This window comes from Cygnus atratus, chromosome 8 (genome assembly GCF_013377495.2).
Source record: "Cygnus atratus isolate AKBS03 ecotype Queensland, Australia chromosome 8, CAtr_DNAZoo_HiC_assembly, whole genome shotgun sequence".
In the NCBI taxonomy this organism is placed as follows: domain Eukaryota; kingdom Metazoa; phylum Chordata; class Aves; order Anseriformes; family Anatidae; genus Cygnus; species Cygnus atratus.
In genome coordinates, this window is record NC_066369.1 from 15093260 (window position 1) to 15120686 (window position 27427).

Sequence of the window (27427 nt, forward strand, 5' to 3'; positions counted from 1 at the left end):
CACTAACAACATGAATTTTGGTGCTGCCCAGCTGAGGCCCCTACTGGGATGTGCTGGACTGCCCTCCTTCTCACAGAGTCACAGAATGGCCGAGGTTGGAAGGGACCTCTGAAGATCATCTAGTCCAACGCCAGCTCTGCTCTAGGCACAAGCAGTTCTGCTCAGGGAAGGGACTCAAGGAGGAATGCGTGCCACATTCCCACTGCCTTATGGAAGCTATCAGACCTGCTGCGTCCCAAGAGAAACCGTAAGCAAGGTGCTCGAAGGCATTTTCAACAGGCTGAAAATGTATTAGCATCGATCACCGTAAACCAGCACGATACATGCTACATAAATCTTTTCATAGGTTTCAATGCGTGCTTATAAATGATGACCCAATTTTTTATTTAAATAGTGAATTTTATGTGTAAAGAGGGTAAAATGGGAACTACAAGCAGTGTTCATTAATAACTGTCCAACATCAGTTAAGTCCCAAATAGTGTTCCTCGAACAATGTATTAGCAAACATTTGTATCACTAGATTTGGCTTCCCCTTGCTTTGCTGACAGTAGCTGAAAGGACAGGCTAAGGCAAGGTCTGACAAGGTGGCTCCCGTGTTCAAGAGAACAGAGGCACCATTAATTAATTACATACCTCACTCTCAGGCAGGCAGGAATGGAAAAAGGAGCCAGAGCCACAAGGTGCCCTACACAGCAGCCAGCAGTGCTACTGCCGTGGGAGGAGGCAGCAGAATGTCTGACCAAGCCGCCGGGCACTCAGGGCAAGGACTGCTCAGTGTACCTTCCCTGCCAACTTGCAGGCAACACGTAAGCGGGTACTGTCTTTAATGGAGGCTGGAGGTGTGATTATGGAAACCGAAATGCTCTTCTCCTACTTGGAGAGGTGGAGCCTGGGAATGCAACGCAGCAGAACTGGCTGTGTCGGGCTGCAAGGCAGCCAAGCACCTTGTGGCTCTCTTGGGTAACCTTCACTTCAACACCTCCTGCAGCCAACAGCAGGACTCAAAAAGGAGAAAGGCCTGACTTCTGATCTTCTTGGTTTGTTCTCAGTTTCCGCTTTCCAAGAGGACTGTGGCTTAGCCCACACCACCCAAGCTAGTGGCAGTGGCCTCCAGCCCTGTCCGTAACACAGATATCAGACAAGACTGTTTCGGCTATTTGGGTTTTTCAAATTGGCTGATTTTTGTAGCTCTTCATACATAAGCAACTAATGAAATACACAATTAACTTGTGAAGCACATTGGCTAAATTTATTTAAACCCATATGTGGTCCGTCTCATCACTGAATTTTACTTCAATTATTTTAATTCTGAAAGAGTGTTCACAATAGATACTGATGCGGTTTAACTGCTATATTTACATTCAGGCTTCCCATTAATTTGGAGCGGATATTTTGGGAGCTTTCAAACACAGCCATAGTCTATCAGTAAGGAGTCACAAGCAGGAGGCCATAGGTTATTTGCTGTCGTGTTCAAGGTATGATAAGGACTGCCAGGATTTCTGCCCCTCATCTTGCAGAGGGATTTGGCAAGGGGGATGATGCAGGGCTGGATTTCATGAGCAGAAGGTGACTACAAGTGAGGCAAGACTGCTCCTGAGACAGCAGCTTTGCTGTGAGAAATCCTGTCATTGAGTAATGCATTTATTAGAGATCATTAGTGCCTTGCATTACAGCGCTTTTCATCTCCAGCATAATTTAGAAGAAGGAAAGGACTGAGCTCCCAGCTCTGGGAGTGCACTACTAGCTAGTTTACTGGCAGGTGGGATGCCACTGGCAGTTTTGCTGATGACGCCCTGAACAAAACAAAGTGAAATAAAAGTCAGCTGAACCCTTTAACAGGTTCATATCAAATCTGTAAAAGAGCCAAGAGGAAAAAAAAAAACAAAACAAAAACAACAACAACAAAAAAAAAAAACCTTCTCTGGATTCTCTAACTCCCTTTGTGGAGAGACAGCAGTGAAAAGCAACTAAAACATTAGCTTACAATAATCCAGAGAAAAATCCATTTTTCTGGTGGTTTGTCAGAATCTAAGGGTTGGTTTTTTTGTATTCTTCAGTTGAAATGCTTAGCTCCTAAGAGTTTTTTTACCGTTAAATTTGTGAATCCTCTCACTCTGCCAATACAGACAGCAGCAGGAGAGGCGGGAGGAGGCAGCATCGCTGCCCAGCTCCCCTGTGACTGTGGGTCCGTGCTAATGCCAGATCCAGGCAGCAATAATTTGGTCTAGAGTAGGCTTAGGCAGATCGTCACATTCCTGGTAAATTACTCAAAACCCACAATGTGACTCTGACTCCAGATTTCTGTTCGCTGATGGAGTATAGATTACTCCTAGCCTGGCATAAAGTCTGCTAAAGTAAATTTAAACTGTCAACGTTTTCTGAACATCCCTGAATCCGCAGAACAAGTTTATACTAGATCTGTATTCGGTATCATGAGGCTTTAGAGGTTTTGGTCCTCTACCAGCAGCCCCAGAGCTTGATGTGCTAAGCTGCTGAGGCCCGGCCTCAATGCCTTGCAGGGAGAAGAGGCTCTTTTCCCTGGGCCTGTCAGAAGGCTCCACAAACGTGAAGCTGTGCGAATGAGCCAAAACCGTGGGTGAGCACAGGCTCAGGGCGGTTACCTAAACACCATGTCCCAGGAGAACCATCACCATTGCTGCTGTGAGCACTCACAGGAGGTTTTAAAACCAAGTGACACCTGCAAAGTGTTTCTGCACTAACGCTGCTGTTTGGGCTGGTTATCACGGGCATTTCACTTGCAGCACTGAGGAACGGATGGTTGTGCGCTTGGTCAGAACAGCATATGTACACCAACATTAACAGGCCCATAAAGGAAAAGGATGATTGTGCATGTGAGCTAGTCTGCCCCACTAAGAATGGCACAACCTTGCACTGAGTCAGCAGACATTCCTCGTGTTTCAACAGATTAGCACATTTTGTTATTTGTGAGAATTTCCTTTGCTACAGACAGATATGTGGGCAAGTTAACATCCAACAAATGCAAGACAGTAACCAGGGGAAGCTCCAAGTCACACTTACAAAACCCAGTTTCAACACAAATTTAAAAAGTGATTTTTCCACACAGTACATAGTAACCTGCAGAACTCCTGATCAAAGGAGCTGTGGATGAGAAGACTTATGTGGATGCAAGGAAAACCAGTGAAGTTTATGCAAGAGAAACTCTGCTTTTGATGTAATTAGGAGCCCTCACATCCAGTTCAGGGAGTCCCTTACTGAAAACAGATGAGTGCTTGGAGAGGATCTGAAGAAAACATCACATACTTATCCTGTTCTTATTTTTGCTCAGTATCCAACTATGACTATGTTCTTCTTGGTTCTCCCTTGGGATCAGGCATTAGCCAAACCCTAACAAAACTTCAAAGTCCTCCCTGAGAAAGGGGATGAGAGGGAAAAGAAAAGAAAGCAGGAAGAAATCAAACTATTACAGAGCACAGACAGACAGAAAGGAGGGAGACCCCTTACAAAAAAGGGGTGAAAGGCTCAAACTGCAGAAACAGCAGTGTCCACAGCTCCCAGGAGGGATCCAGAGAGCCCTACCACGAAGTTCTGCCTGCAGACGTGACAGCACATGAAACACAACCACTTCCAGTCACCATCAAGCTCCCTTCTCCTGGGGCTGCACATGGCCACAGCTTGGAGAGGGAGGTCCTACAGCCAGAGTATCAGACAAGATGGGTCCTTGGTCTAAGCTGGCATGCCTGCTTTGATGTTATTGCTGCAGCATAACAGAGCACCAGAAAAGCCTTTCTCTAGGATGAAAACAAGTTTTCACTAATATTTTACAAAATCCAGTCCCTGCCTCAATAGCTACATGGCAAGCGTTCAGAGACAGAATTTGTTTTTCATCAAAAAGATATTTTTATGAGTGGGAAGAGCAGCATTTTTTTCATCAGTTTCACTGTGGAACTCATGAGCCTGTTTCCAATAAGGCTTGTACCTCCCAGCACTGCTTCTGGATGCAGCAGCCTACAACAGGGCAAAACCACAGCATGTATCCATGAAACCGTAATCAAGCCTACAGTTGCATCGATGTTTGGCTGAGATATGCAGTACACATTTCATGAGCAGCTGTTATTCGTAGTGCTCCTTTTTGAAGATGGGCACACCCGTGTCTTCTGAAGACACCTACCCATGGCTCTGGAGTCAGACAGCTCCTATGGTTGGCAGTAGAGCGCTGACCACCACAAAACATGACCGATGGAAGAGACGGTACCAGGCTGTTGGAAAGAGTCAGATCGAGAGGGAATGCTGAAGCCCACAAAGCGTGGTCGTCCTGGGACTCTGCTGCCCATCCAGGCCACCCGAGCACAGACCAATGCAGCATGGGTCCAAACAGAAATTCTTGTATCTCCTCACAGTGAGCTACTTCCAGCACTGTTTTGCCCTGCTAGGTACGCAGCACATCTTAGGGCTTATGGCCATGTGAAGATCTGCATGTGCAGCTTGTAGGACTTGGAAAACTGGCCAACTCTGACCTACTTTTTCCAGGTTGTTGGGCTGGCAAAGGGGAAGGGTTTGGCTTGTTTTCCTGTTGGAGCTCCCTTGCAAAATTCAGGTCCTGCTTCATGGCCTTGTAGGAAGAGCATTATCTGATGACATTTCAACAGTTAAATCAAGTATTGTAGCTAAGTTAGGGTGCGAAACCTGCCAGCAGTTATACAGAGAGCAGCTGGATTAGTCCTAAATGAGCTGTTGTAATGGAAACTGTTGCATCCCTGTTCTATTATGAGCAAGCAAATCTCCAATTCCTTCCCTTTTGGATAACTTTTTGGTTTAAAACACTGCATATGTGTGCCTGAACTGCACTCAAGTATGCGACTCCGGCTTTAAATGAACCAGCTCCCCTTCCTATCCATGCTGCTCAAGTAGATCCTTGTGCCAGAGCCAAGCAGGTGCTGCAGGCAGGGACAGACACACATTCGTCTTGCAAAATGCCACAGCTCCTTGTCTCCTTTGGAGAAGCGGGAGGCAGCCCGGAAGGACGCCAACCACACTGGAAGAACATCTCCTTGACTTGCAGGGGACATATATTGCTCCTTGCTGCAGCATGAGCTAGCCAAGCCAAGAGCTACCTCTAGAAGATCCATCTTCACATTAGCAAGTTTTGGAACCAGAGTCCTAGGGTAAGAACCATCGCTGTTTTCAAGCATTTCTCTTCCAGCATGCTGTAGTTTTGGATTCTGACCTTTTTCTGCAAGTTCTTGTATTGTCATGTAAGTAAGGAAAGGCTTTGCAGTATGGAGTGGTATCTTCATAACAGATTCAAAAACAAACATCAACTATATAAGAATCCACTAAACTGAACACAAAAGAAAAGATTTTACAGGGTCTACTGACCCTGTGACCAACACAAAGCTGAGGAATGATGATGTCCTCTCCAAAAACACACAGACATTGAGATATTCCATACGCTGCAGTTGCTCTTCTCATAAATCATGCAGCTTGTTTAAAGACTTACCCAGAAAAGTTCACTACAGCTATTAGAGCAGCAATCACTTCTACAGAATTCAAACCTTCTTCAAAGGTAGAGCTGCAGTGATTGGATGTTATTAGGACACCATCCAGAGTGTGAGAGACACCATGAAAGAGGCACCATGAAATTAAAATAAGTGAAATCCTTAGAAGTACTATTCTATGAAGACAACAGAAAACGGGTAGATATTTGAAATCAGAAGGTACTAGACTGAACTGCAGAGAAAGACGTAATTTCATATATGGATCACAGAATGGTTTGGGTTGGGAGGGACCTTAAGGATGATCTGGGTACAAGCCCCCTGCCATGGGCAGGGACACCTCCCACTATATCAGGTTGCCCAAAGCCCCACCCAGCCTGGCCTTGTACACTCCCAGGGATGGGACATCCACGGCTTCTCTGGGCAATCTGTGCCGGTGCCTCAGCACCCTCCTAGTGAAGTATGTCTTCCGAATAACTGATCAAAATCTAAGATAAATGAAAATTACTTGCATGGAAAAAATTATGATGCAAGTATTCTTTTCTCTGTATTTTGATGTTCTTTACCACTGAAAAACCAAATCCAAGCTACCGCAGCTTAGCTACTCAGACACTGGTATGACCCAGATTCATATTTGATTGCTAATCTCCATCAGATCACTCTAATAAAGATTTTAAAGCTCACAGAGACAATCTGATCCTGTCAGCCACCATGTACACCAGACCCAAGATCCCTTGAACAGAGGTTGGCTGCAGATCCTTACATTGGAAATACAGCAAAATTATAAGCACTTCCATACATTTAATAACTAGGGTCTACTTTGACCCTTCAAAGCTATTCCTGAAAGCTATCGGTCTCAGAAAAAATGGCAAAGCTGTAAAATGTGGCTGCAAAGTACAGCATTGCTTCAAAATATAAAGTGATCAAAAGCTGTTGGCCACCCATGCCCCATAAGCCAGAGGACAAGAATCTCCTCAGAAGGCAGCATTTGGCAACCTGTAGAGATACAAAACTTTCCTGCACCTAAGAAGGATTTTCCAAAGAGGAGAGAGCTCCTGTTCACACCCTGGGCAAAAAAAATACATAAATAAATGTAAATGAATTGAAAATTTTCTAGTAGACTTTTTAGCACCTGAGGCATTCACTTGTGACATGGAAAAAACAAACCATTAATCTCTCACGTTCCCCAGGACCTCCATCACCACCACGTTGAAAAGTTACCTCTCTTGCCCACAGAGCTGTTCACTATCTATAGAAAGTGGAGCAACCCTAACAGAAGAGGCTGAGATAAACCCACCAGAAGAGTCAAGAACTTCGTAGTGCCTCTCACACAGGACAGCAACAATCAGGCCTCCACCCTGACCAGGGAATCTGATGTTATGTATCACAGCCACTCCCCCTGTTAGCAAGTCCTGTGCTTGAGAACAGAAACGAAGTGTAAGATTTCAGAAATTCCTTTAACAAGTTGCAGTTTTGACAAATCAAATGAAAAAAATACTGGCTGGCATGACCAGCAAAGGCCCTGTGCTGCTCACAGCTTCACACATCTTTCTTCAGTATTAACAAGATTACTGATTTGATCAAATAGCTTCCAGGCTCCAATACACTGAGATTTGTATGTACATGGGAAATAAAAACATTGCTTCTGTTTCTGTTTTGGAAAAATGAAAAGTCATCTGCGTTGGGTTTTTCTGTTGTTCCTCCCCACCACACATACACACTTCAGGCATTTGCCAGGACTCCAAGAACAAGCCCTGGGAACTTGGAAGCTCACTGTGAGATGCCCGAAGTGCCTCAGGCTACAGAGCGCTAGTAGCTGCCTCAGACAGGAAACCAAGCAGGTTTCAGTAGCCCTTGAGCACAGTTCTGCCAGGTTTTATCAGAGTTCTTCCTGAGTAACTATTCAGTTTCGATGATTCAGTCAGTTTTACAAAAAGTTTTCTTCTTTTACTGGAAGAAAATTCAGTGTTATTGATGCATAATATTTGGAATTTATGCTATAGGACCATACCTGCCCTGATGGTCTTCTGGCTTTCTTTTTAACCCATTCCATACTCCATTTAATATCATAGTAATTCAACCCCCCTTCTTCCCTTCCCATGCTACCCACACTCTCTCTCATGCCAGGATCCTGTGTCCTTCCATTTCACCTGTCTTCTCCTTCATGCAAACCTGTGGGGTCCCTGGGCCAGAACACTTCTCCCAAGGTTTTCTTACATGAACACCCTTTCAGAGGCTGCCAGAACAATGTCCCACAGCACCTTCTGCTTGTGCTCTTCTCTTCACCCCACAGTAGACGCTAAATAGATTTCCATTTCTTTCCCTGCCAACACTCCCTGCTATTTCTCCCCAGCTACCCACCTTGTTTAATATCAATGCTGGATACTAAACATAAAAGAAACATTCACCTGCTGAAGCAAAGCTGTGTGTTAGAGCAGCTGCTGTAGTTTGACCTGAAAGCAGTTCAAAACCCCAGGAATGTGCTGGGAGGGAAACAACTGCATCTCAAACCAGCCTGATCAAAGAACAGGAGCAAGGTACCACTCAGCCTGCAGTCTCAAGCTATGTAACGCTATGGATCAAGTGCCAGGGAAAGTGAGACATGACCTGACAGCAAAACACTCATCAGGAAGGAAGCAAGAGTATTCTTTTTACAGATTGAGCCAATATATTATTCTCTCTCTCTTCCTTCCTTAAGAACAGACAAGAGTTTTCATGGGTCTCTCTTCCTAGTTGTTTCCTGTTCAGCTGCTAAGTCTGGTGACTCAGAAGAGCAACTGAAAGGGGAAGAAGTGCTGGAGTCTTATATAGCTCCCCATCGTAAGATCTGCTTATCTCCCCCCTCCCCCCTCCCCTCATTTTTTGTTGTACTGACTCAGCAGAGCTCTGGGCTTCTTTCTTTCCAAGTGTTCGCACCACCAAACCACAGCCTTTTGAACACACAGCAGTTGCCAGTTTCACTATACTCAGAACTGCACTTCCGACTACGCCAAAAAACTAAACGTAGGTGGTGTCTGCTTGTAGGCAAATTGTTTACAACTCACTCATCTGTTCTGGATCGATGGAAAGAAGGAGTGGTAAATCAGCTTTCTGAGTTGAAGTGAACAAGCACTGAAATGGTTACACCACTCTAGCTTTAAAAAGCAAGACAAAAAAAACAAAAACCACTACACAACCAATCTTTTAATGCATGACAAGCTTGTTGTGTCCCCTTCCCCTGCCTACAGAAACAGTCTCCTAGAAAAAGAAGCAAAACAGAAAGAGAAATACTCACGCATGTCACCAATGGCTCCTTTTGTGACATTTGTGGCCTTCCTTACTGTCACAGTGAATATATGTGAATACTGGTGTTCCACCTGGAAGTCAGAGAGTTAGAGGTGATTAAGTTCCAGAATCAAAAAGCAGCTATTCTATTAAAACAGGTTTCATTTCATCCAAGAACTGAGAGAGAAATCCCCGAGCCAAAGTGCAAATGAAATGCATACTGGATAAAGCATCTTAAAGTTGAACTGCACCCTGCAGCTTTACTGAAAGGTCAAGCCTTACACTAGGGTTGCTTGATTTTCTTGCAGCCACACCTACTAATCTCAATAAATAACTCTCCTCCTCTCTACAGAACCTGCTTTAAGGCATTTAGTCAGTCAAGGACAACTTGGTATGGTAAGAAAAAAAATAAAAAGGGGGCTATTTTACCATGTGCTCATCTTTGTAATTACCTTCCCCCAGTAAAAAGAACAGGTGCAATTATTTCTGAGTACATGTTCTGGAACAGATATATGCATACTGCACATGCAAAGGATAAAATTAGTAAAGCACAGAGTATACTTTTTAGTACACATCATTATTCAAAGTGTAAGTGTCCCTAAGACCATGGAGTGAGGGTAAAAAGCAAGCTGTTAAAACATCCACAAGCAAATTTCATACATTTTTTGGAGCTTCATGTTTCCTGCAAAGACCAAGCACTATGCAAGAGATGCCTTTTAAAAGTAGCCAGAATATATGTCCTGAATGGAAGCAGTGAGATTAAGAAATGAAAGCAAAAACCTCAATGGAAAGAGGCCAGTGGCTCACATCTGTTTTGCCTACATAGTCACAAGTTTGACCAACCTACTGAATGCCATCAGGAGAAGCACCACTGTGTACAGACACCATCAGCCTTCCACAGGGAAAGAGCAGAGCGTGGGTAAGCTGTAAGCGCTCAGTATTACGGCCAGGCACAGATCCCACACAACTGTCTCTCTGTGCTCACGCCTATGCTGCTACCTTAACGCCCGGCCTGACCCTAGCCCGTTGGCTGCCCATGCTGCCTGGATGCTGGTTCACTCCTGGCACCAGCCCACGAGCCCTCCAGGGATGGAAATTCGGGCACCCCCTCGCCCCTGAGCTCTGGCCCTGTGCTGGGCACCAGGTCCAAGCTGCTCTCCAGCTCCCAGGGCAGCTCAGGCAGCCACCTACAGCTCACACACACACCTGCGCCTCAGGTCTCCATCTTGACATTCTTGCTGTCTTTTCTTACTTACCCATTAGAATCATTAGGACGACTAACTACGTACTGAAGATCTTGCAATGTATCCCAATCAGAAGAGAAAGGGAACTACCAGAATCAGGAAATTCCTTGAAGTTTACTTAAAATAACAAACAGTACCTTTGGAGTGGGACGTGCTTATTCAGGCTGCACCCAGTGCTTTTTTTTGTGTGTGTGTGTGTTTTGTTTCAAAACACCTTTTTTAAAGGAACAAACAGACAAGCCAAAAAAAATCTACAATGCATTATTCATGGTTTAGTTTTAACAGTGGCTTGTACCTCCATTTAAGCTACAGCTTGCTTCAACTGCTAGACTTGTAAGGGCCTTCAAGAGGTTCTCACAGCTATTGCAGAACTGGTTGTTTCAGACAAGCCTCACTATTTCACATACATGACATCCTTACACCACAACCAAACTGGATCCCTCTTCAATACAAATAAGATAAGAAACAACAATCTTTTGTAAGTTACATATCATCTGCTCAAAAACAAAAAAACAAAAAATCAATCATCATCTATAGATAGCAAAAGTGGTTTGTGAATTCTTAAGTAAGAGCTGAGTCAAGGCTTACTGAAAAAACAACACGAACGGCAGAAACACAAACTCCTCCACAAGTCTGCAGTCTAGAAGTTTGCAAAGGCACAGCCACATCACAGTGGCAAATACCTACGGGAAAATGCCCCCAGTGATGCTAAGGGTATGACTTCACTGCAGACACTGGCTGACCCAGACAATGACTTGCTGCATCTTCATTCAAGCTGTAGTCACCCGCAGGTAGGGGGACGTCTGGAGGCTCGTTTCATGACAGTCTGCCCAGCAGGAAATACCAACTCTGTAATTTTTCCTTTGTAAAGCTGTAGGAGTTGTCTGGTTCAGAGAACAAGTAAGCAAGCAGTGGGAAAACTGTGGCAATGCAAACTATTAGCTTACAAGCGGTATACTGAAGCTGTCATTTCGCAGCAAACGGCTCGCCAACCACAGCAAAAATGGGATCCAGCCTCTGGCCAAGTCTCCCAGCCAGGACTGTTAACCCAGTCAGAAGTACCAAACTGAACAGGAAGGTGTTAGACGTGTGACTTCATGTCTATCACCTACTTAATTTAAATAACAGCCTGCCATGTCCTGACAGGAAGACATCCCAATAATTTCATGGTATCCATCTTTTGCGCTGCAGCTTCCAGGAGTGGATGGAAGAACAGGAAGGAGGTCAGGACTTCTCACACAGCTACATAAAGCTACCCCAGCTCTGCATTTACATGGTTTCAAGAATTTTTACAAGGTGTCAATCTCCAGAAAACAGGTTCTCTCTCCATCCCTTGTTTCCAGCTTGCTTTTTGAGCGTGCTCAAAGCTGTTTTATCAGTGTGTGCCACATTCATACATGTCAGATCACTGAAGTGCTGGTTTCACAATGCAGTGCTGGCCCCAGCATTTGTTCACCCAGACTGATGTTGTTATATCATTGCTTTGTCATATACAACCTTATAATTAAAAAGAAACAGCCTGAAGTACAAAGACACCACCCTTCCCCTTATTCTTAGCTGTTAGGAAAGCTCCTGTCCTCGCTTGAGACCACAAATCAGAGATCGCTGAATATTTAGCAACAAAGAGGAGGCTGAAGTTATAATTAAGTTACGAGTACAGGACAAGGGCGTGCTGGATTTAGTTCTCAGCTGCTATGTGAAGCTCAAGTACAATTTTGGTCCCCAGAGTCCTGGCTGTAAAATGGTGATACTGCAAGATGTTCACCTACAGAAAGCACTTCTGGAAAGTAGTTTGCCTGCGTCTCAGTCCTATCCATACAACTCATGTGCCTAAATAAAATGCCCACTGTCAAAACAAGGATAAAACACCACTCATTGGAATTTTCTCATTACAGCAGTGTGGAGATTGTCATTACTTTCTATTGCAAGTTTCCTAATGCTACCATGAGAACTGCTTTTTATTGATGTAAACAGCAAACCTCTTAATTCCAGCTGCTGCTGTGCCAAGAAAGTTAACTGTGGCACAAGATTTGGTATCCTCCAAAAGGAACGTGAATGCACAGAGGCCTGGTAAAACAACAGAAAACCATTATCTTCCTTCCCCATGCCTCACCCAAAATAACCAACTGAGGCTCATAATTACAGAGTTATTAATATCTGGACATAATCACATGCTTAGAAGAAATTTGCACAGTACTAAAATAAATGATCTCCCTCTTAGTACAAATGTACACAGATACACAGGAAGCTTGAAAGCCTAGATCTTTTCTTATCCTAAAATAAATGTTTTTCATGCAACTGAAGCGCAAACGGAAATTAAGGTAATTTTCCTCTTAGGATCCAGTTTCTAAGGGTACTAAGAGACCTAAATATCCACATTACCAAAGAAATGATCCCAAAAGACGTGCTAGATGTTAGTTTTTGGAAAGACTAACGTCTACAGAAGTTAAAAGCCCCCTGAGAATACAGTATATTGACTCTAAACATCTATATAAATCCTTACTAATTTAGATGAAAAAGCTGTGTTTTCTGATGTGACTTAGGTTCACCTTATGTCTTGATAAAAATCTGTACATTGCCAACTCCTCAATTACTTCAGAGGAAAACAAGACAGTATAAATCACTTAAACGTTGCAACACTGAGTGGAGCAACATCTGCATATCTTTAAATCTAAGACAGGTTAAAAATTGCAGAAGCTCACAAAACTGAAAAGCCTAAATCCTCTCTTCCAAGGTTACCTGGCTTTACATATTTCTTTCGCTTTACTTCTTCTTTCTCCATAAGTTTAGAGAAGGAAGGAGAGAGGCAGAAGAGGGGGAAAAACACAGAAACACCACCTTCAATATGCCTTCTCCAAAGATGGGCTTTCTGAGTTATGACAGCATTTGCTCTCCTCGCTCAGTCCACCCCTTTTAGGTACAAGCACTAGGTTTTCCAAGTATGCAGAACAGTAACTGTTCAGTGTCTCCTGCCCTCACACATCTCCATCTTTAACCCCTCCTCCTGTCTCCTTCCTTCATACATCTCCATCTTTAACTCCTCCTCCTGCCTCTTTCCTGTCTTTTCCACCTTGAACTGTTTTTTTCTCCCACTAAAATTTCCCTTATTATCTAATTCCCTTCATTTATACTTTTATACATACTTCTGCACTGCAAGTCTGGGAAACAAAACAATGCTCTAAAAATCTGCTGTAACACTATCAGGTTTTGCCTGTGAACTTTCCACACTTACCAGGAAAGCAAGGAATTTGCATGTGTTGAATACAGTATTTTTCATCCCCCAGAATGCTGAGTCACAAAACATAATCAGGAGATCAGGAGATATAAACCAAATACAAATCAGGAAGGTCTGCTATACCTTGCGTAATAAGGACTTACTACTTCTACTTCCTTAACTTTAAGCAGGACACTCAAGCTGACGATTGAGCTGGACAAATGAAAATGTTTGCTTATTTTGTTAAATAACAGATTTTCATGAAGTCCATTCTTTTACATGAATATTACAAATAAATGGAAATATTTGTGTATACACATACATTTTGAAGTTATTTCATTCGTTATTGTAATATTTAACCCAAATGCCAACGTAACAAGGTATATTATGGCTCAACTCTAGTCTCTGAACCCAAAAGCATTTTGTGAAGCAACTCTGCAGCAACTTTGTGAATGCCTTCTTTTATTCCTTCTAGTCTTTCATAAAAAGAGGAAAGAAGAAAAATAAAAGAGATCAGAAAATGCACAGTGGTTAGCAGAAGGACTTTTGGAAAATGCAGAATTCTTTTGAGACTTTTAATGCCAAGTGTGGTAAAAATGCACTGGTTTTGCACTGATATAAGCCTGCTGCCCCAAGTGTTCAAATTTTAGTAAAACTTTCCTTGCAATTTAAATTTGAATGAAAAAAAACTCAGACTTCCATGCATTTTTCAAGCAATTACAGAGTCAGCTCTTGCATTAACAATATTCCTGCCTGCAATTACAACATCGCTGCATCAGAATGCAGCACTGCCAGAGGACTGCAATCACTTCTGAAACTGTATCTTGTTCACTATGGTGCACATACTGGTGTCAAAAGAGGTATTTTGTGTGAATGAGTCAATGAAATGAGTGAATGCATCTGAGACTGCTTTCATAAAGGTACACAGCAAACCAAATATTCCATCCAGGAGAGGGCACTGATAGCGAAAGGAATATGTTAGCATATTGTTTTAAACACTTGTAAATAGAGACGTCAACCTGAAACTTCTCTTTACAGCAGCATTCACAGAACTGCATAGAGAGTAAAACACAAGTTTGACATCTGTTGGCTGCAAACTCACATAAAGGATGTGACTGCGTGGGGTGGAAACCACATCATTGATAAGAGGTCATTTCAAGGAAGCACGCACTATATTTTTAGCAATGTTCAACATTATGACAAGTATATGGTAACTATCTTTGAGTATGTATCGCTTTTCCTGCCATGAGATTCTGGGACAGTTACGAAAAGTAGCTGATACGAACACACTCAGCTTGTTTTGAGATTTCAGTTTTGATAGAAATGGTGATTTCAGTGTTTACTTTAGAAAGTCATTCAAGCAGAGAGATGCGAGAGCACACTGCAGCCACTGTGTTCAGCAAGCTGCTGACCCATTCTGCTGGCTTGCCACCACACAACAGGCAGTTTTGTTCCCATTTCCCATCTCCTTCCCTTGCCCCCTACTTCTCCACTCACACAGCTTGTGCTCACATGGTTCTGCCCTTCCCTTGGGCCAGCTCTGACAGCACCTATCTCATCTTCTGCCTCAAACTGGTTTTCTCCCAGTTCAGCAAAGTCAGCGAGCTCGCTCAGAGCAGCTGCACTTCAGAGCTGGTAGAGGGGATGCAGGAGGACCACTGCAAGGCAGTGGGAAGGAGGGAGCACTTTGGCACCAACGTGTTGTTGTGTGGCACAGATCCTCTCACTGACCCTTACCTGAGTTTACAGGCTGTATGTTGAAGATTCTCTTTGAATCAACATCATTGATAGACACTGGTTTAAGATCAGTGTATCCAAATTTGCCAATTCAACCCTCCACCCATACTAATGAGAAGGGAGAAGAGTAAGTTCATAAAATTGTATAGAAAAACTGTATTGGAAGGGAGAAAGCTAGTAGCATGATGTTACTTTTGTAGGCTACTGACTAATAATCAGTGTGTAATAAACTTGTATGAAAAACTAGTCAAATACAGACACTTTAATGAAATACTTCAAACAGTCAATTCCCTTAAAACAATACCCTCATTATGTTAAGTTAGAAGCCTGTATTCTGCTGTGACTTATACATGAACAACTCATAGCCATTACCTGTTTTTGAAAAGTTGAGTTTCTTTCAAATCTCATTCGAATAAATTTCTTCATAAATTTGCTCTAACCACACTTAACTTTACTTAAAGGAATTCACAATAACTCTAGTGCTGTGTGCTTATTAGAATAACTTATAAAAGAATACATGATACAAGACAATACACGAGAAACTGTAAGTAGAAGACATATAGCTACTTACCACGATATGTTGATAAGGATCTATGAAGGACATTTTTGTCTCAATTTTTATTCAAGACAACTGTCAAATGTCTAGTTCAATTCCACACTGAAGAGGCTTCTCAGTTATTCAGAGTTCAGTATGACAGATCCTTTAACTATTAAATAATGAAAAAAAAAAAGTAAAATCCCTGTGTTCCTTTAAAACTGTATTTTGTAACAGAACAAACAAGTTCATCCATTTAAAATGTTCCCACAATACATTTGTTAAGCAAAAATTTTATTTCATATAAGCTACTGAGGTACAGATATTTACTTGCCTGAACTACAGAAATTTCTTGTGCGTATTTCTTCTGACTCAGTGTAACAGTACAAACAAAATATCTTCAATTCCAATCATCCAAGTGCTTCCAGCACCTCTATAGATAAAGAAAAGAATAAAGCAATTTTATGTATACAGTAGGTGCATTCATATGTATATGTTCATTGTAATGCATGGAACTAACTAAAATCACTGCTTAGGTAATAGACTTTTTACTGTAGTGACAAATTCTTGATTCCTGGACCTTGACTCTACATGAAGGTGCTCACATGGTCAAGACAGACCAGAGATGAAGCTCCTCTTTTTGTGTCTTCCTCACTACACAAGGATACATCCTACATTCACACCAGGAGCTGTGAAATTTAGAACTGAAAGGCTCAAGCATGAGAGTCGGCAACTTGCATTGGACAACTGCATCCCTCTATGGCAAGGGTCTGTTAAGCTTTCTTAATGCAGCTTTTAACACCACCTTCGCTTTTCAAGCTTTTTCCTCAAATGACGAATTCACAAAGTTGCATTCTGAAAAAAGTAATGGAAAACAAACTCTACTATCTCAGCAGCACCAGCACAGGGGAGTTATTAGTCAGCTTTCCATTAATCGATAAACAAGCAGCAACAGTGCCCTCTGTAAACCTGGAGAGGAAACTCCAGCTGGAGCTGTAGATAAACCCCCGGGCATCCCAGCTGCCTACAGAGATCCACAGGAGGTTTTGCTGGGCAAACTGCTCACCATCTTGCAGGATTTAAACAGGTTCTACATAGGCCACACTTTTCTGAAGATTTTGTGAGAATTTCTATTGAAATTGGGCTACCCAAGGCCTTAAGCTTCAGAATTTTTTTCAACCGTCAAAGTAAAATACATTATGTTTTTCCTTTCTGCATCTCTTAAAAATAATAATAATAATGATAATAACTGCTGGCCAGGACTGGTTCTCAGATTCAAGTAGACCGCGGTCACACCTGCGCCATCAGCACAAGCCTCAGGCGGAAAAGCAAAAAGCACTATGTGAGGCAAATGTTGCCTCATCACCCATTTTTGAAGGACAGAATAAGCCCTGAATGGTGATTTATGTTATTTCCAAAAAACTCACTCAAGCAACTACATGCACACCTTCCCATAAAAGATTCGTATCACCGTGCTCACTAGAACACACTGCATCCTTTCTTTGATCCTGTCAGCCCTAACAACAGCTTGAGGCTAGAAATTACCCTGATTTTATTTACTTATTTATTTTAATCTAAGGAAGTCTGAATAAGAAACACTGCAACACACATTCAGTTCATAGTTTTCATTCAAAGCAGCTCTGTCAGGATACCAGGAACAAGTCAGCTTTGTTGCAGAAAGCAGGCAGCTTTTCAGACCTAAAGGATGCTAACACATAACATGCCTTTATTAACCCTATTCTAATAACAATTGCTAACACATAACATGCCTTTATTAACCCTATTCTAATAACAATTGCAAAGACTTATTTTTATTAAAATCTCATCAACCAAATTCAGCAGTGCTATTAACAGGCAGGTGGGAGGGAAGCAGTGCTGTGTTTACATAGGTGTTGTATAGTTGATTTGCTACATACACCTTTATTATGCCTTTCATCCTGTTTAAAGAAGGACACTGGGGAGTGTTGGTAAACAAGCCCGGCCATACCGGTAGTTAGGATGTGTTGCAAACTTCGAAGGCCACCAAGCAAAGGGAACAGTGAGGCCTATCCAGTCACTGTAGCACGGCGGAAACAACCCAGGAGCGGAACGAGAACAGGTGTGTGCCGCTGTAAGCACACGGCCATGCTACCAGCCTGCCGTGCCGGCCGGCCTGAGGGAAGCAAAGAGCGGGCCGGGCCCAGGCAGAAGGCTGGGCCAAGTTACATGCCCAGCAGCCTGGAGGCAGGTGTCGAGGTCTCCAGCCGGTCAATCCCCTGGTCAACTGAGATCATCCATGCTCTTCCTATAACCCCCTGCCTCATTTATTTCAACATCTGCAGAAAATACATTTGTGATCCTGCAAACAACAGTCTCTTTGACTACAGAGCTGTAATGAATCCCTGAGCAACATCTGTCTTCCATGTTGCATGAAGCAAGTGGCGTGCTGGCAGACAAATACGCAACGGCATAATTAGCGACTATCAAAACCACACATGCAACATTTCGGGATAAACAGGCAGAAGCTTTAAATAAGAGGAAAAAAAGCAGCCATGGAGCAAGCAGAGCCTGATGTGATCCACAGCACGAACATTCTGGTTCTCCACACACCCCCAGCTCATGGCACGATGGATCCTAGCCCTGGTCATGATGCTGCTCTTGGCCTGAAGGTCTGTCAGGATGCATCTGGGCTAATCACACTCATGTATTTCTCTATTTTAAATCTTCCTGTGACAGAAGAGCCAAAATGCAGCACTAACAGAAGCTACCTATTAAGCTCATCAAAAACCTCAAGGAAAGTCCCAGAGAATGTTTACTTCAGACATCTGTAGTAAATAAAACTGTGATCCCACTATGATCTCACATTACACTGCCCCTACGCACCATCCATCCTAGAGAAGCCTAATGGAAAAATCATCAGCTAGTTGAAGACTTTATCATAAGCAAATACAAAGAGCAGAGCACGAGGTAACGCTGGTGGCAGGCCAGCCCTTGGTGGACTGAGAAAAAGCCGTGCCTCTAACCAGACCCGAAGGGTGGGTGCCGCATTGCCCCCGAGCAGTGTCATTCCCAGGGCCACCAGAATTCCCTCCTAAAGGGCTGCCCAACAGCCGTCACACTGCAGCTCTACAAGAGCACACGCCTAAAAGCTGTCAGTTCATACAGTAGCACCAAAACTAAACAAGCTAGCCTGACTGATTAAATACGTATTTCTTTATGTTTTACCAACAACTGCCCCATTTCCAAATTATTACATTTATAAAACATTACATTAAACATAGCATCTTGAACAGAGAACTGTTTAGTTTGGTCATGTAACACAGAGAGAGCTTTCTACTAAGCTCCTAATCTCACTTGCACCCAGAAATTAACTATCTTTGTCAGCCCAAAGCATCTAATTGTTAGGGACAATTTCAGACATCAAAAGTAACAAGCTGTTAGTGGACAGGCATTTTTCTGTTTAAATCAAGACTTTCTGATCTTAGCCCATGTTCACATGAGGTGACAAACTAAAAAGGGTAAGGGAAACCACTATAGAGACAAACAATAAACAGAGCAATTCCCAAAAAGAAGTTGATGCACACATGGATTATTACTGGAAAAGTTTTAATTCTCAGTGTCAATCCAGTAACATTGCTTACAGATACCTTATGGTTTCACAGGATATGTTAAGGATGAAAGACATGAAGAATAATGAGGCTTTCTTGTTCCATGCTGAGTATGAGGTTACTCCATAGTTAGTGTCACCGAGCAGGAAAAACTCCAAAAATGAGTAAAACGCAACACACTATAAATATCACCACCAGACTAAATCCTCAAGATGTTAAGAAAATCATAAAAGGGAGACTGTTTATATCAAGTTCACCAATTCCTTTTAAAAATCAACAATAATTAAAAGATAGTAAGTGTGACTCACTCGTAGTCATTAATGCTCAAGTTGATACGATAAAAGTAGAGGGTACAAAATAACCTAAGTACTGCCTCAAGGTTTTGGTATGAATGTCACCGTCCACTTTTATCAAATCAGATTACAGAATTTTATTTGGTTACACATCAATCCTGTGATTGTACAATAGAAATAACAAATACTGTTTCTACATGATTTTGCCAAGCATCCTGGAAAATCACTGTAATGTTATTTCTTAATTTAGGTCTTCCCACACAAGAAACAAGGATTACCTCTTCCTCTGTGTAGGGCATCCATCACTCAATTTTCACCACAAGTGAAAAATTATATGCTTTGATGTATAATGACTGTTCTTCCCATGTCTTGTTAAGACAGCATGGGTAGAGGGAAGGATTCTGAGCAGAAAAGCAAGAAGCTTGACCTTTGTGCCACATTTTTGGAGGATGCTGTAGGGCGAAGTCTGGTAAGGAAGTTGTCACTGTATAAATTACTGGAGAGGAGATTTTAAGATTGGGAAACCGTATCTGACTTCCTGCTAAAGAGAGCATAACAGATGAAAGGATCATGAATCTCTTTTGCAAAGATGACCTGCTGGCCAGTGAGCAATTGCTGAAGCTATAGGTGGAGCTGAGAGCAATGAGGTTTCCTCTCAATGGAAGAAGAAGAAAGATTCAAAGCACACCAGCAGGACTGAAACTCCAAAAACATTTCAGAAGACATTAGTGAGGTAAATTTACACCTTTTCGAGTGCTGGAGGACTTCAGAGGACAAAAGTGAGGAAGACTGCACTGCTACCAGGCCAGTACTCTGTGTACAAGCTGCCCAGCATCTCCTGGGAATCTCCATGTTACAGCAGCCTCCTGCCATAGGAGACGAGGCTTGGTGAGTCAGGGAGAATTCAGACATGCTGCCGTAATAAGTTTAATTAAGCTGGGCTTAGTCCAACAGAAGAACTCTGTTACATTCTGCAGGCAAATACCTTACCAACAAATATTCAGTAAGCATTTCTGCCTGCATACCTGGCACCTATTACACGTTGGCCATGGGAGTTTCCAGTACATTTCCTTTCTATCCAAGTATTGCATTTTCACCGTGGACACTAACTACAGGCCTGAAGGAAGAGGCGACTGATTCAGTGCATAATGGTTTATCCTACAATTACATTGCTTACGCAAGGAAGGGTTAACAAGAAACACTCGCTGCAACGGTTCACAAGAGGTTACCAAAAAAGCCATGTCATCATACATGATTTCACTGCATATCCATCTTAGAGAAGTTAGAAGATGGAACAGAACTCTATCTTCCTAAAAATACTTAAGGAATGAATTCAGATTCTGAAAGATTGCCTTACTACCTTTATGTAACTTTTCACCACTGCTTCATATTTTACTTGAAATCGTGCTAGTAATAACAGTAACAACAACAAAAATCAGCCATGAATATTTAAAAAGTTCAGCTAAAGGATGCCAAGAATATTCTTTAAAAATGGTAGAGATCACTGACTGTCTTTTTCTACAGAAATCCAAGCCACAAGACAGATAATGTAGATGGTAGGGTTTCAAAATTCATCAAAAACCCTCAAGCAAACAGAAAATCAGTAACCACCGCTGCACAGGTTAGACTCCCTACAACCTTATGCCAGAACCAGCTAGCTTGTTTTTCCTGCAAGAAGGCCAAAAAACAGAGAAGAATGTGAGAAATCACAAGTTCCAAAAAAGAGGAATTATTTGGGTATATTCCCAGTAAAAACAATTATAATACACTAGTCAAACCCACCTATTGCTTAAATCATTTTAAGAAGATTGTCTATGCAGACCATTTGTTATACGCACATTTCAGTTTAAGCACGTAGGATTTAAAATGCACAACATTTCTGTACATTAGTATTTGGAGATTTAGTTACTCTACAATTTATTTACTTATTTTTAAATATACAACAGCTGTTCACTTAGGGGTGTTCTCACTTTTGGAAGCCCAACTTAAGGCAACAGAGAACATTCATTCTCTCTTCAGCTTCAAGATAGTGGGTGCTCCAACTACCTAGCATGTTTCAGCTGTCTGAAGTGGGAAAATTCAATACCGGTCAGTTTTGAAAGTGTTGCCAAAAATGCAAACACTTATATAAAAGTTCTAAAATTAATTGATGCATATGAAGTGCAACACTTAAAAAAAAAAAAAAAAGGACAGTGTTTGTAACTATATTTTTTTAAAACTCAGGTAGAAGTAAAAAAGAAAAAACACCACTAAACTACTCTACCTTTCCGCTTTCAGTGGGTTGGCTGAGAACTGTTTGCAAAAGTCTCCATGACCCCCCGTAAGGAAGTCTTTCTAGAACTGTGGCATTAACTATTACTGAATATTTTACAGTTAGGGCAGTAGATTTAGACTACAAATACTTCAACCTTCACTCTGCCTTGGTGACAACAGGGATGTCATCCAACTTCTAAATGTTTCAGGCCAATGTCTTAAAAAAAATAATAATGACAGATTGGTTCTTACATATCTTTGCACCTTTGTTCCCTCTTTGTTTTCAACCATCCCTGTTTAACAGCAGGGAAGCAAAAAAAAATGAACTAAAAGAAGTTATCCTCATGTTTTCGCTAAGTATTTATGTTTTGCTTTCGGGGGGATGAGGCAAGCTACTGCAATGCATGCAGAGCTGTCCAATGCTCTCAGGCTTCAACTGCAAAGGAAAATGCCTCTGTGTTACAGTTATGCAGTGGTTTCACACAACAGGACAACCACAATAATAGTTAAAAAATGCAAAAAGCTGGGGAAATTAACTGGCTTCTGTTCAGGTAAGACATGTCAGCAATAAAACAAATTTAGCTGAAAGTTAGGCAAACATTTCCTTTACAGATCTTTTAAGCTGCTGCCCCGCTTGCACCATGGGGACGGAGACAGAATTGCTCACAAAGGTGCCTTTCCTCATCCGATGCTCAGCACGTCTCTGCAACGTGACTCAGTGTTACAACTTCCATGCTCTGGTTTTGGACTATTTATTCAAAATATGAGCTCTGGCCACTGTCCACAATAAAGGGGACAATAGTGCTGCACTTCCTCTGGTCTAGCTGGTGATAATATTAAAAGCATGACAAAGTAGTTAGAGTGCCTGGTGAGTGTGCCCTTGCGGAAATTCATCAGGACTTTCTAATAAAAGTAGTCATGAATAAAACTTCTGACGCTGAGATTTTTCAGCATCTTTTAAACAATGCGAGTAAAATTTATACGGAAATACTTTATGATTGTTGCCAAGCTTGAGTTTGAGTATGTAATAAAATGTAGGTCTCATACATGAGCACAGACAAAAGGCAGATACAGTCATCCCTACTGTGTATGATGCTCTCTAAAGGGAAGAGACAAGGTTGCGAATTTATACTATGAAAGATTTCGTCACTTTCTTCAGACATTAGTAATTTTATAAGGAAACAATTGAAACAGAAATGTACCAACGCCTGTTTATTTATCTGCATGTGGTGCACGGCTGTAACCTGAAGCCAAACAGCATGGGGCAAAGCCTGCCCAACCCCATGCAGTCAAGCCTACAGCCCAAAATCTGAGCAGTTGCCAAAAAATCTCTGGAGTTACCAACTTATTTGAAGCCAAAGTTACATCAGGAGTGCAAAGAAAGTGTTTACTCCAGGCTTCTGATTTTCTGTGCGAATTGAAAGGAGACTCCTCTGCAGCCCTGCTCCCCCAGCCGGCTGGAGGAGCTGCGTGTCTTCCTCCCAGCCGACTGCGAGAGGGAACGGCAGCTTCTTCTGGCCCTTCTCGAGCTTCCTCTTCCTCTACGGTGCCTCCCATAGTCTCTGAAGTTCCACCCGTTCCCTGGACACTTACCATCTCTGCCACTCATCTGCTCAGAATGGCTTGGCTTTTCTGCTCCACCACTTCCACCACATTCGGAGGAACAGCAAGGACACCCCACTGCCACCAGCGCTCAGTGCAATCCTGCTGCTGATTTATGAAGAACATTTTCAACTGGGCCTTACTTGCTTCACTTTTAGACACCTGTCTCAAGTGCTACCATTAACAACACAGCCAAACCCTGAGAGGATGAGGAGAAAGTTCACCTCTCCTATGAAGTCAGGCTGAGGGAGCTGGGATTGTTCAGCCTGGAGAAGAGAAGGCTCCAGAGAGACCTTATAGCGGCCTGCCAGTACCTAAACGGGATGCAGGAAAGCTGGGGAGGGACTCTTTCTCAGGGAGTGGAGTGATAGGACAAGGAGTAATGGCTTTAAACTAAAAGAGCATAGGTTTAGATTAGCTATTCAGAAGACATTCTTTGCTAGGAGGGTGCTGAGGCACCGGCACAGATTGCCCAGAGAAGCCGTGGATGCCCCATCCCTGGAAGTGTACAAAGCCAGGCTGGATGGGGCTTTGGGCAACCTGATATAGTGGGAGGTGTCCCTGCCCATGGCAGGGGGCTTGTACCCAGATCATCCTTAAGGTCCCTCCCAACCCAAACCATTCTGTGATGTAAGGTTATAACGCACCCTTAATGAATGCACAACATTATCAACTAAGGCTCTGCAGATGAGCAAAAACAAAAAAAATAATATTTTGATTTAACACAACTATTGGACATTTTTCTATCATAAGCCACCGTAAGATATGTCGATCTGTACTGTGTCTTGATTCTAGCAGTACTAAAAGTGGTTAGCTACTGCAATGGTTTCACAAAACAAACAAGAAACACAAAGCCAACAAAAAAGCACTAACTGCTAGCTAACCAGACTTCAAATGTGGCCTTCAGGAATGTGATACAGCCTAATTCACTAAGAAGCCACAAAGGATGACTCAAAAAGTAAATGGAGAGCAATCAAATTCACAAAGAAACCCCAAATTTACATATTCTCTTGTTAAAACAGCTTTGCAAAGTCAGGGACACAAGAGGGACTTTCAAGTTTCTCCTTGATGCATCAAGAATTGGTCAGTAGGAGAAAGTTCAGCAGAATTTGAATGAACTATGACTACTCTCTTACAAACTTGCCTAAGTTTTTATTTTAACTTTTCCTTAAGCCAGCAAGGACTTGGTACCTCCCTCACCAGCTCAAACTCTTGCTCAGCACATTAAGACACTGCCTGATGGGCTCATGCTGTGCTGAAAGGGAAATGACTTATACATACTACAGGACAGGGGAATTCACACAAGAGATGTTCAAGTACTTTTCAGCAGTAGTTTTTGGTCAGGAAATGTCAATTTGCCAAAGCAAGAAGCTTTCACTGGCAAACCAGACCAGTTCTGGTAACACTCCTTTCGGAAAGGGATTATCATATGTCAGTCCTCCGCCGCATCAGTTAACACACCGAATGGTGCCGACAAGAGGGATGGCCCCAACACTAATGAACTCTGCTCTGCTCTAGCACACGAGACATTCGGGGCAAGCTTTCCATCCGCACTGCAAGGAACACGGGCTGGGCACTGCTCCGCTCCGCACACCACCATGTTAGCTAGCCCTATCCTGCTCTTTCAGCAGGATCTTTCCAGTGTCATCACTGATCACAGACAGACCTATGCAAAACAGAAATTTTAAAGAGAAGAAGGAACTGGAGGGAGAAGCCAAGCTTGCTTCACATGAGCCTCCTTTCTTCCACCAGCAAACGTGAAGCAAGCTTTACAAGCAGCAAGACCTGTTTTCCTTTCCCTTTAGCCATATCAAACATTTTTCATGCTTGTACTATTTCAGTTCCTAAATTACAAGACAATCTCAGGAACACACAGAAGATAAGCAGAAAGGAACAAAAACAAATTAAAAAAAAACACCACATTTTGAGACACCACCTAGTAAAATTCACCATAGTTACAATGGGAATTTTTTTTCCACAGCACTGCAGATTTGTGAGAGAGGAATATCTAAGAAGGTAAAACTGAGTTGTGGCTTTCGTGTTTTTTTGTTTTGTTTTTTTTTTTTTAATATATAATTCTTATTCAGATTTGACTTAATGATCATTATGAAGCCATTTTATTTTTCCTATATCAAAAATAGCCTTATCAAAATTAAACCTGTATTTACTAGCCCACACAAGAGTTGAAGAGCTCACTAAGTTCGTAAGTTTGGGATCCTTGGACAAAAAAGGAATTCAAGTAGAAAAGCCAAAATAATTCTTGGAAGTATGTCATAGTCAAATGTAATCAGTCACTTACCAGGCAGGTCTGTGTGAGCACGCACTTTTCAAAGTGGAAAATGCCAGAGAAATGCAAGGTGTAAGGAGATGTTTGCAGTTAGAAGAGAACTGCTTTTCAGTGCTTCTGGCACAGCCAGCTTCGTACAGGAACCTCACACCGCCTGGTAAAAAAAACACGTCTGCAAGTATTATCTCTGAACTGGCACAAACCCATAAAAATAACCGGGAAGTAAAGTGAGGATTTGCTTCCTTTAATCTTCCCCTTAAATGCTGTACCAGCTACTGCTCCCATTTGTCTACAAGTCCTTCCACTAGCACTGTCCTTCACTGATCATTGCAGGTGTTTGCTTATGAGAAGAAATGCATTTCCTTCACATAACAAGATGATGGAAACACTCTGCTTGCGAAACCTCAGCAGATTCATGCCTTTATCAGAAGATAAAGGGGTGCTGTGCTTAGTCTAATGGTTAGAAACTCATCAATTCTCTCTGGATTAGGAGGGAAAAATGATCCAAAGAAAACAGCAACATAAGAATAACTTGCTTCATACTTTATTGAAATTGTCTAGGTCCAGATTGCATCGTTATTCCAGATGTTCGTTTACGCAGGCATCCCTATTTATGAAACTGAAGAGCAGAAGTGCCTCAAAAGCCATTTTCTTTTACAATTCTGTTACAGACTATTTTTAAGAGATGGCACCCAGGAGTAACATCCAGGAAATTTCTAATTAGTTCCAAGGGTCTACGCAGTCACCTTCTCCCCACAACTATTTTATGTACTGTGTGTTTTTTTCTAACAGGACTGCAATGTGATGTGGCAGCTGCTGATTTTGCATACAGATAAACTTTTGCATGCTGAATACAACAGCAGTCTCTGACAGCGCATGCAAAGCAATGGCTTGGGCCGCAGCGAGAGTGTCTCTGTGTCTGGTACAACATTTGCCCGTGAGTGTTATTTGCTTTCCCTTCCCACTGACGTTAATGGGTTTTGGAACAGGCCAAAACAAATATTCTACCTGGAGGCATTTATTTTTACTGTCCAACCGACAGAGCAGTAAGCTAAATGCATTAGAAATACAGTTCTAGTAATTAATCACCGTTTACATTCTATATCCTGGAGACAGACATGGTCACAGGTAAAAAAAGAAGAAACACACTCCCACCAAACACACACCAACTGACGAGGCTTTCCCAAAGCCAGATCTTTCTCTTCAGCAGTTTGGCCAATGCGGCAAACCGTACAGGACGGGACAGCCCCTACAAATGCATTCACCGTTCCTCGCCTCCATCTCCACCTCACCCACCATCCCGCTTATCAGCCTTGTTCATCACCCATGGCTTCTGAAATGCAACCTTCTGGAGGTTGTCACTGTTACTTACTGCAATAAGTGCACGTTCATGCAGATCTTCTCATAATCTGCGCCTGTGTGCATGCATATAATTTACAATGACTACAGAGTTTTATATACGAGGATAGTGGTTTTGTTTTTTCTGCAATGGGTGCGTACTTCTACAGATCTCAGCTAAGACTAAGCACTGTTAGATATTACTAATAGGAAAAGAAATACAAGTTTCACTGTTTTTTGCTGAGATCATTTAAGGAAAGCAAGATAAATATCAAATAAGATTAAATTAGATGGCTTTATTATCAGATAACCACAAAAAAACACTAATATGACAGAGTCAAATCATGTGTAGCTCCAAACTTGTGTATATGTGAGTTATGCTTCTCCTTCACAAATCTGTTTATTTAGGGGTGGAAGCTGGGGCAGTGGCGAGACAAGGATTCTTGTTTGCAAACAGACTACCACATATTTTGGAAAATGTGCTCTCAAAATTCTAAAGTGGTGAAAATTAACGATGAGCAACGTTTAATTTAGTAGTTAAGCCTACAAATGTCTGCCAAACTAGTTTTGTTCTCAGAAGAGAGAAAGAAGCGCTGCAT

General features: G+C 42.2%; 1 protein-coding gene across 6 annotated transcripts in view; it reads right to left on the reverse strand.

Moving 5' to 3' along the window:
• Positions 1–27427, reverse strand: part of PLA2G4A (phospholipase A2 group IVA) — a 116772-nt gene that overhangs the window by 51892 nt on the left and 37453 nt on the right. For 4 of the 6 annotated variants that reach the window (XM_035537142.2, XM_035537143.2, XM_035537145.2 and 1 more), the window contains 3 exons: positions 15803–15901; positions 15505–15640; positions 8749–8830 (listed from right to left, as the gene is read on the reverse strand). In XM_035537142.2, coding sequence (XP_035393035.1) covers positions 8749–8830; positions 15505–15537 — 115 coding nt within the window. In that variant the 5' untranslated portion in view covers positions 15538–15640; positions 15803–15901. Of the gene's footprint in view, positions 1–8748; positions 8831–15504; positions 15641–15802; positions 15902–25502; positions 25645–27427 lie in introns of all 6 variants that reach the window. The other 2 variants (XM_035537140.2, XM_035537139.2) reach the window with 1 other exon arrangement.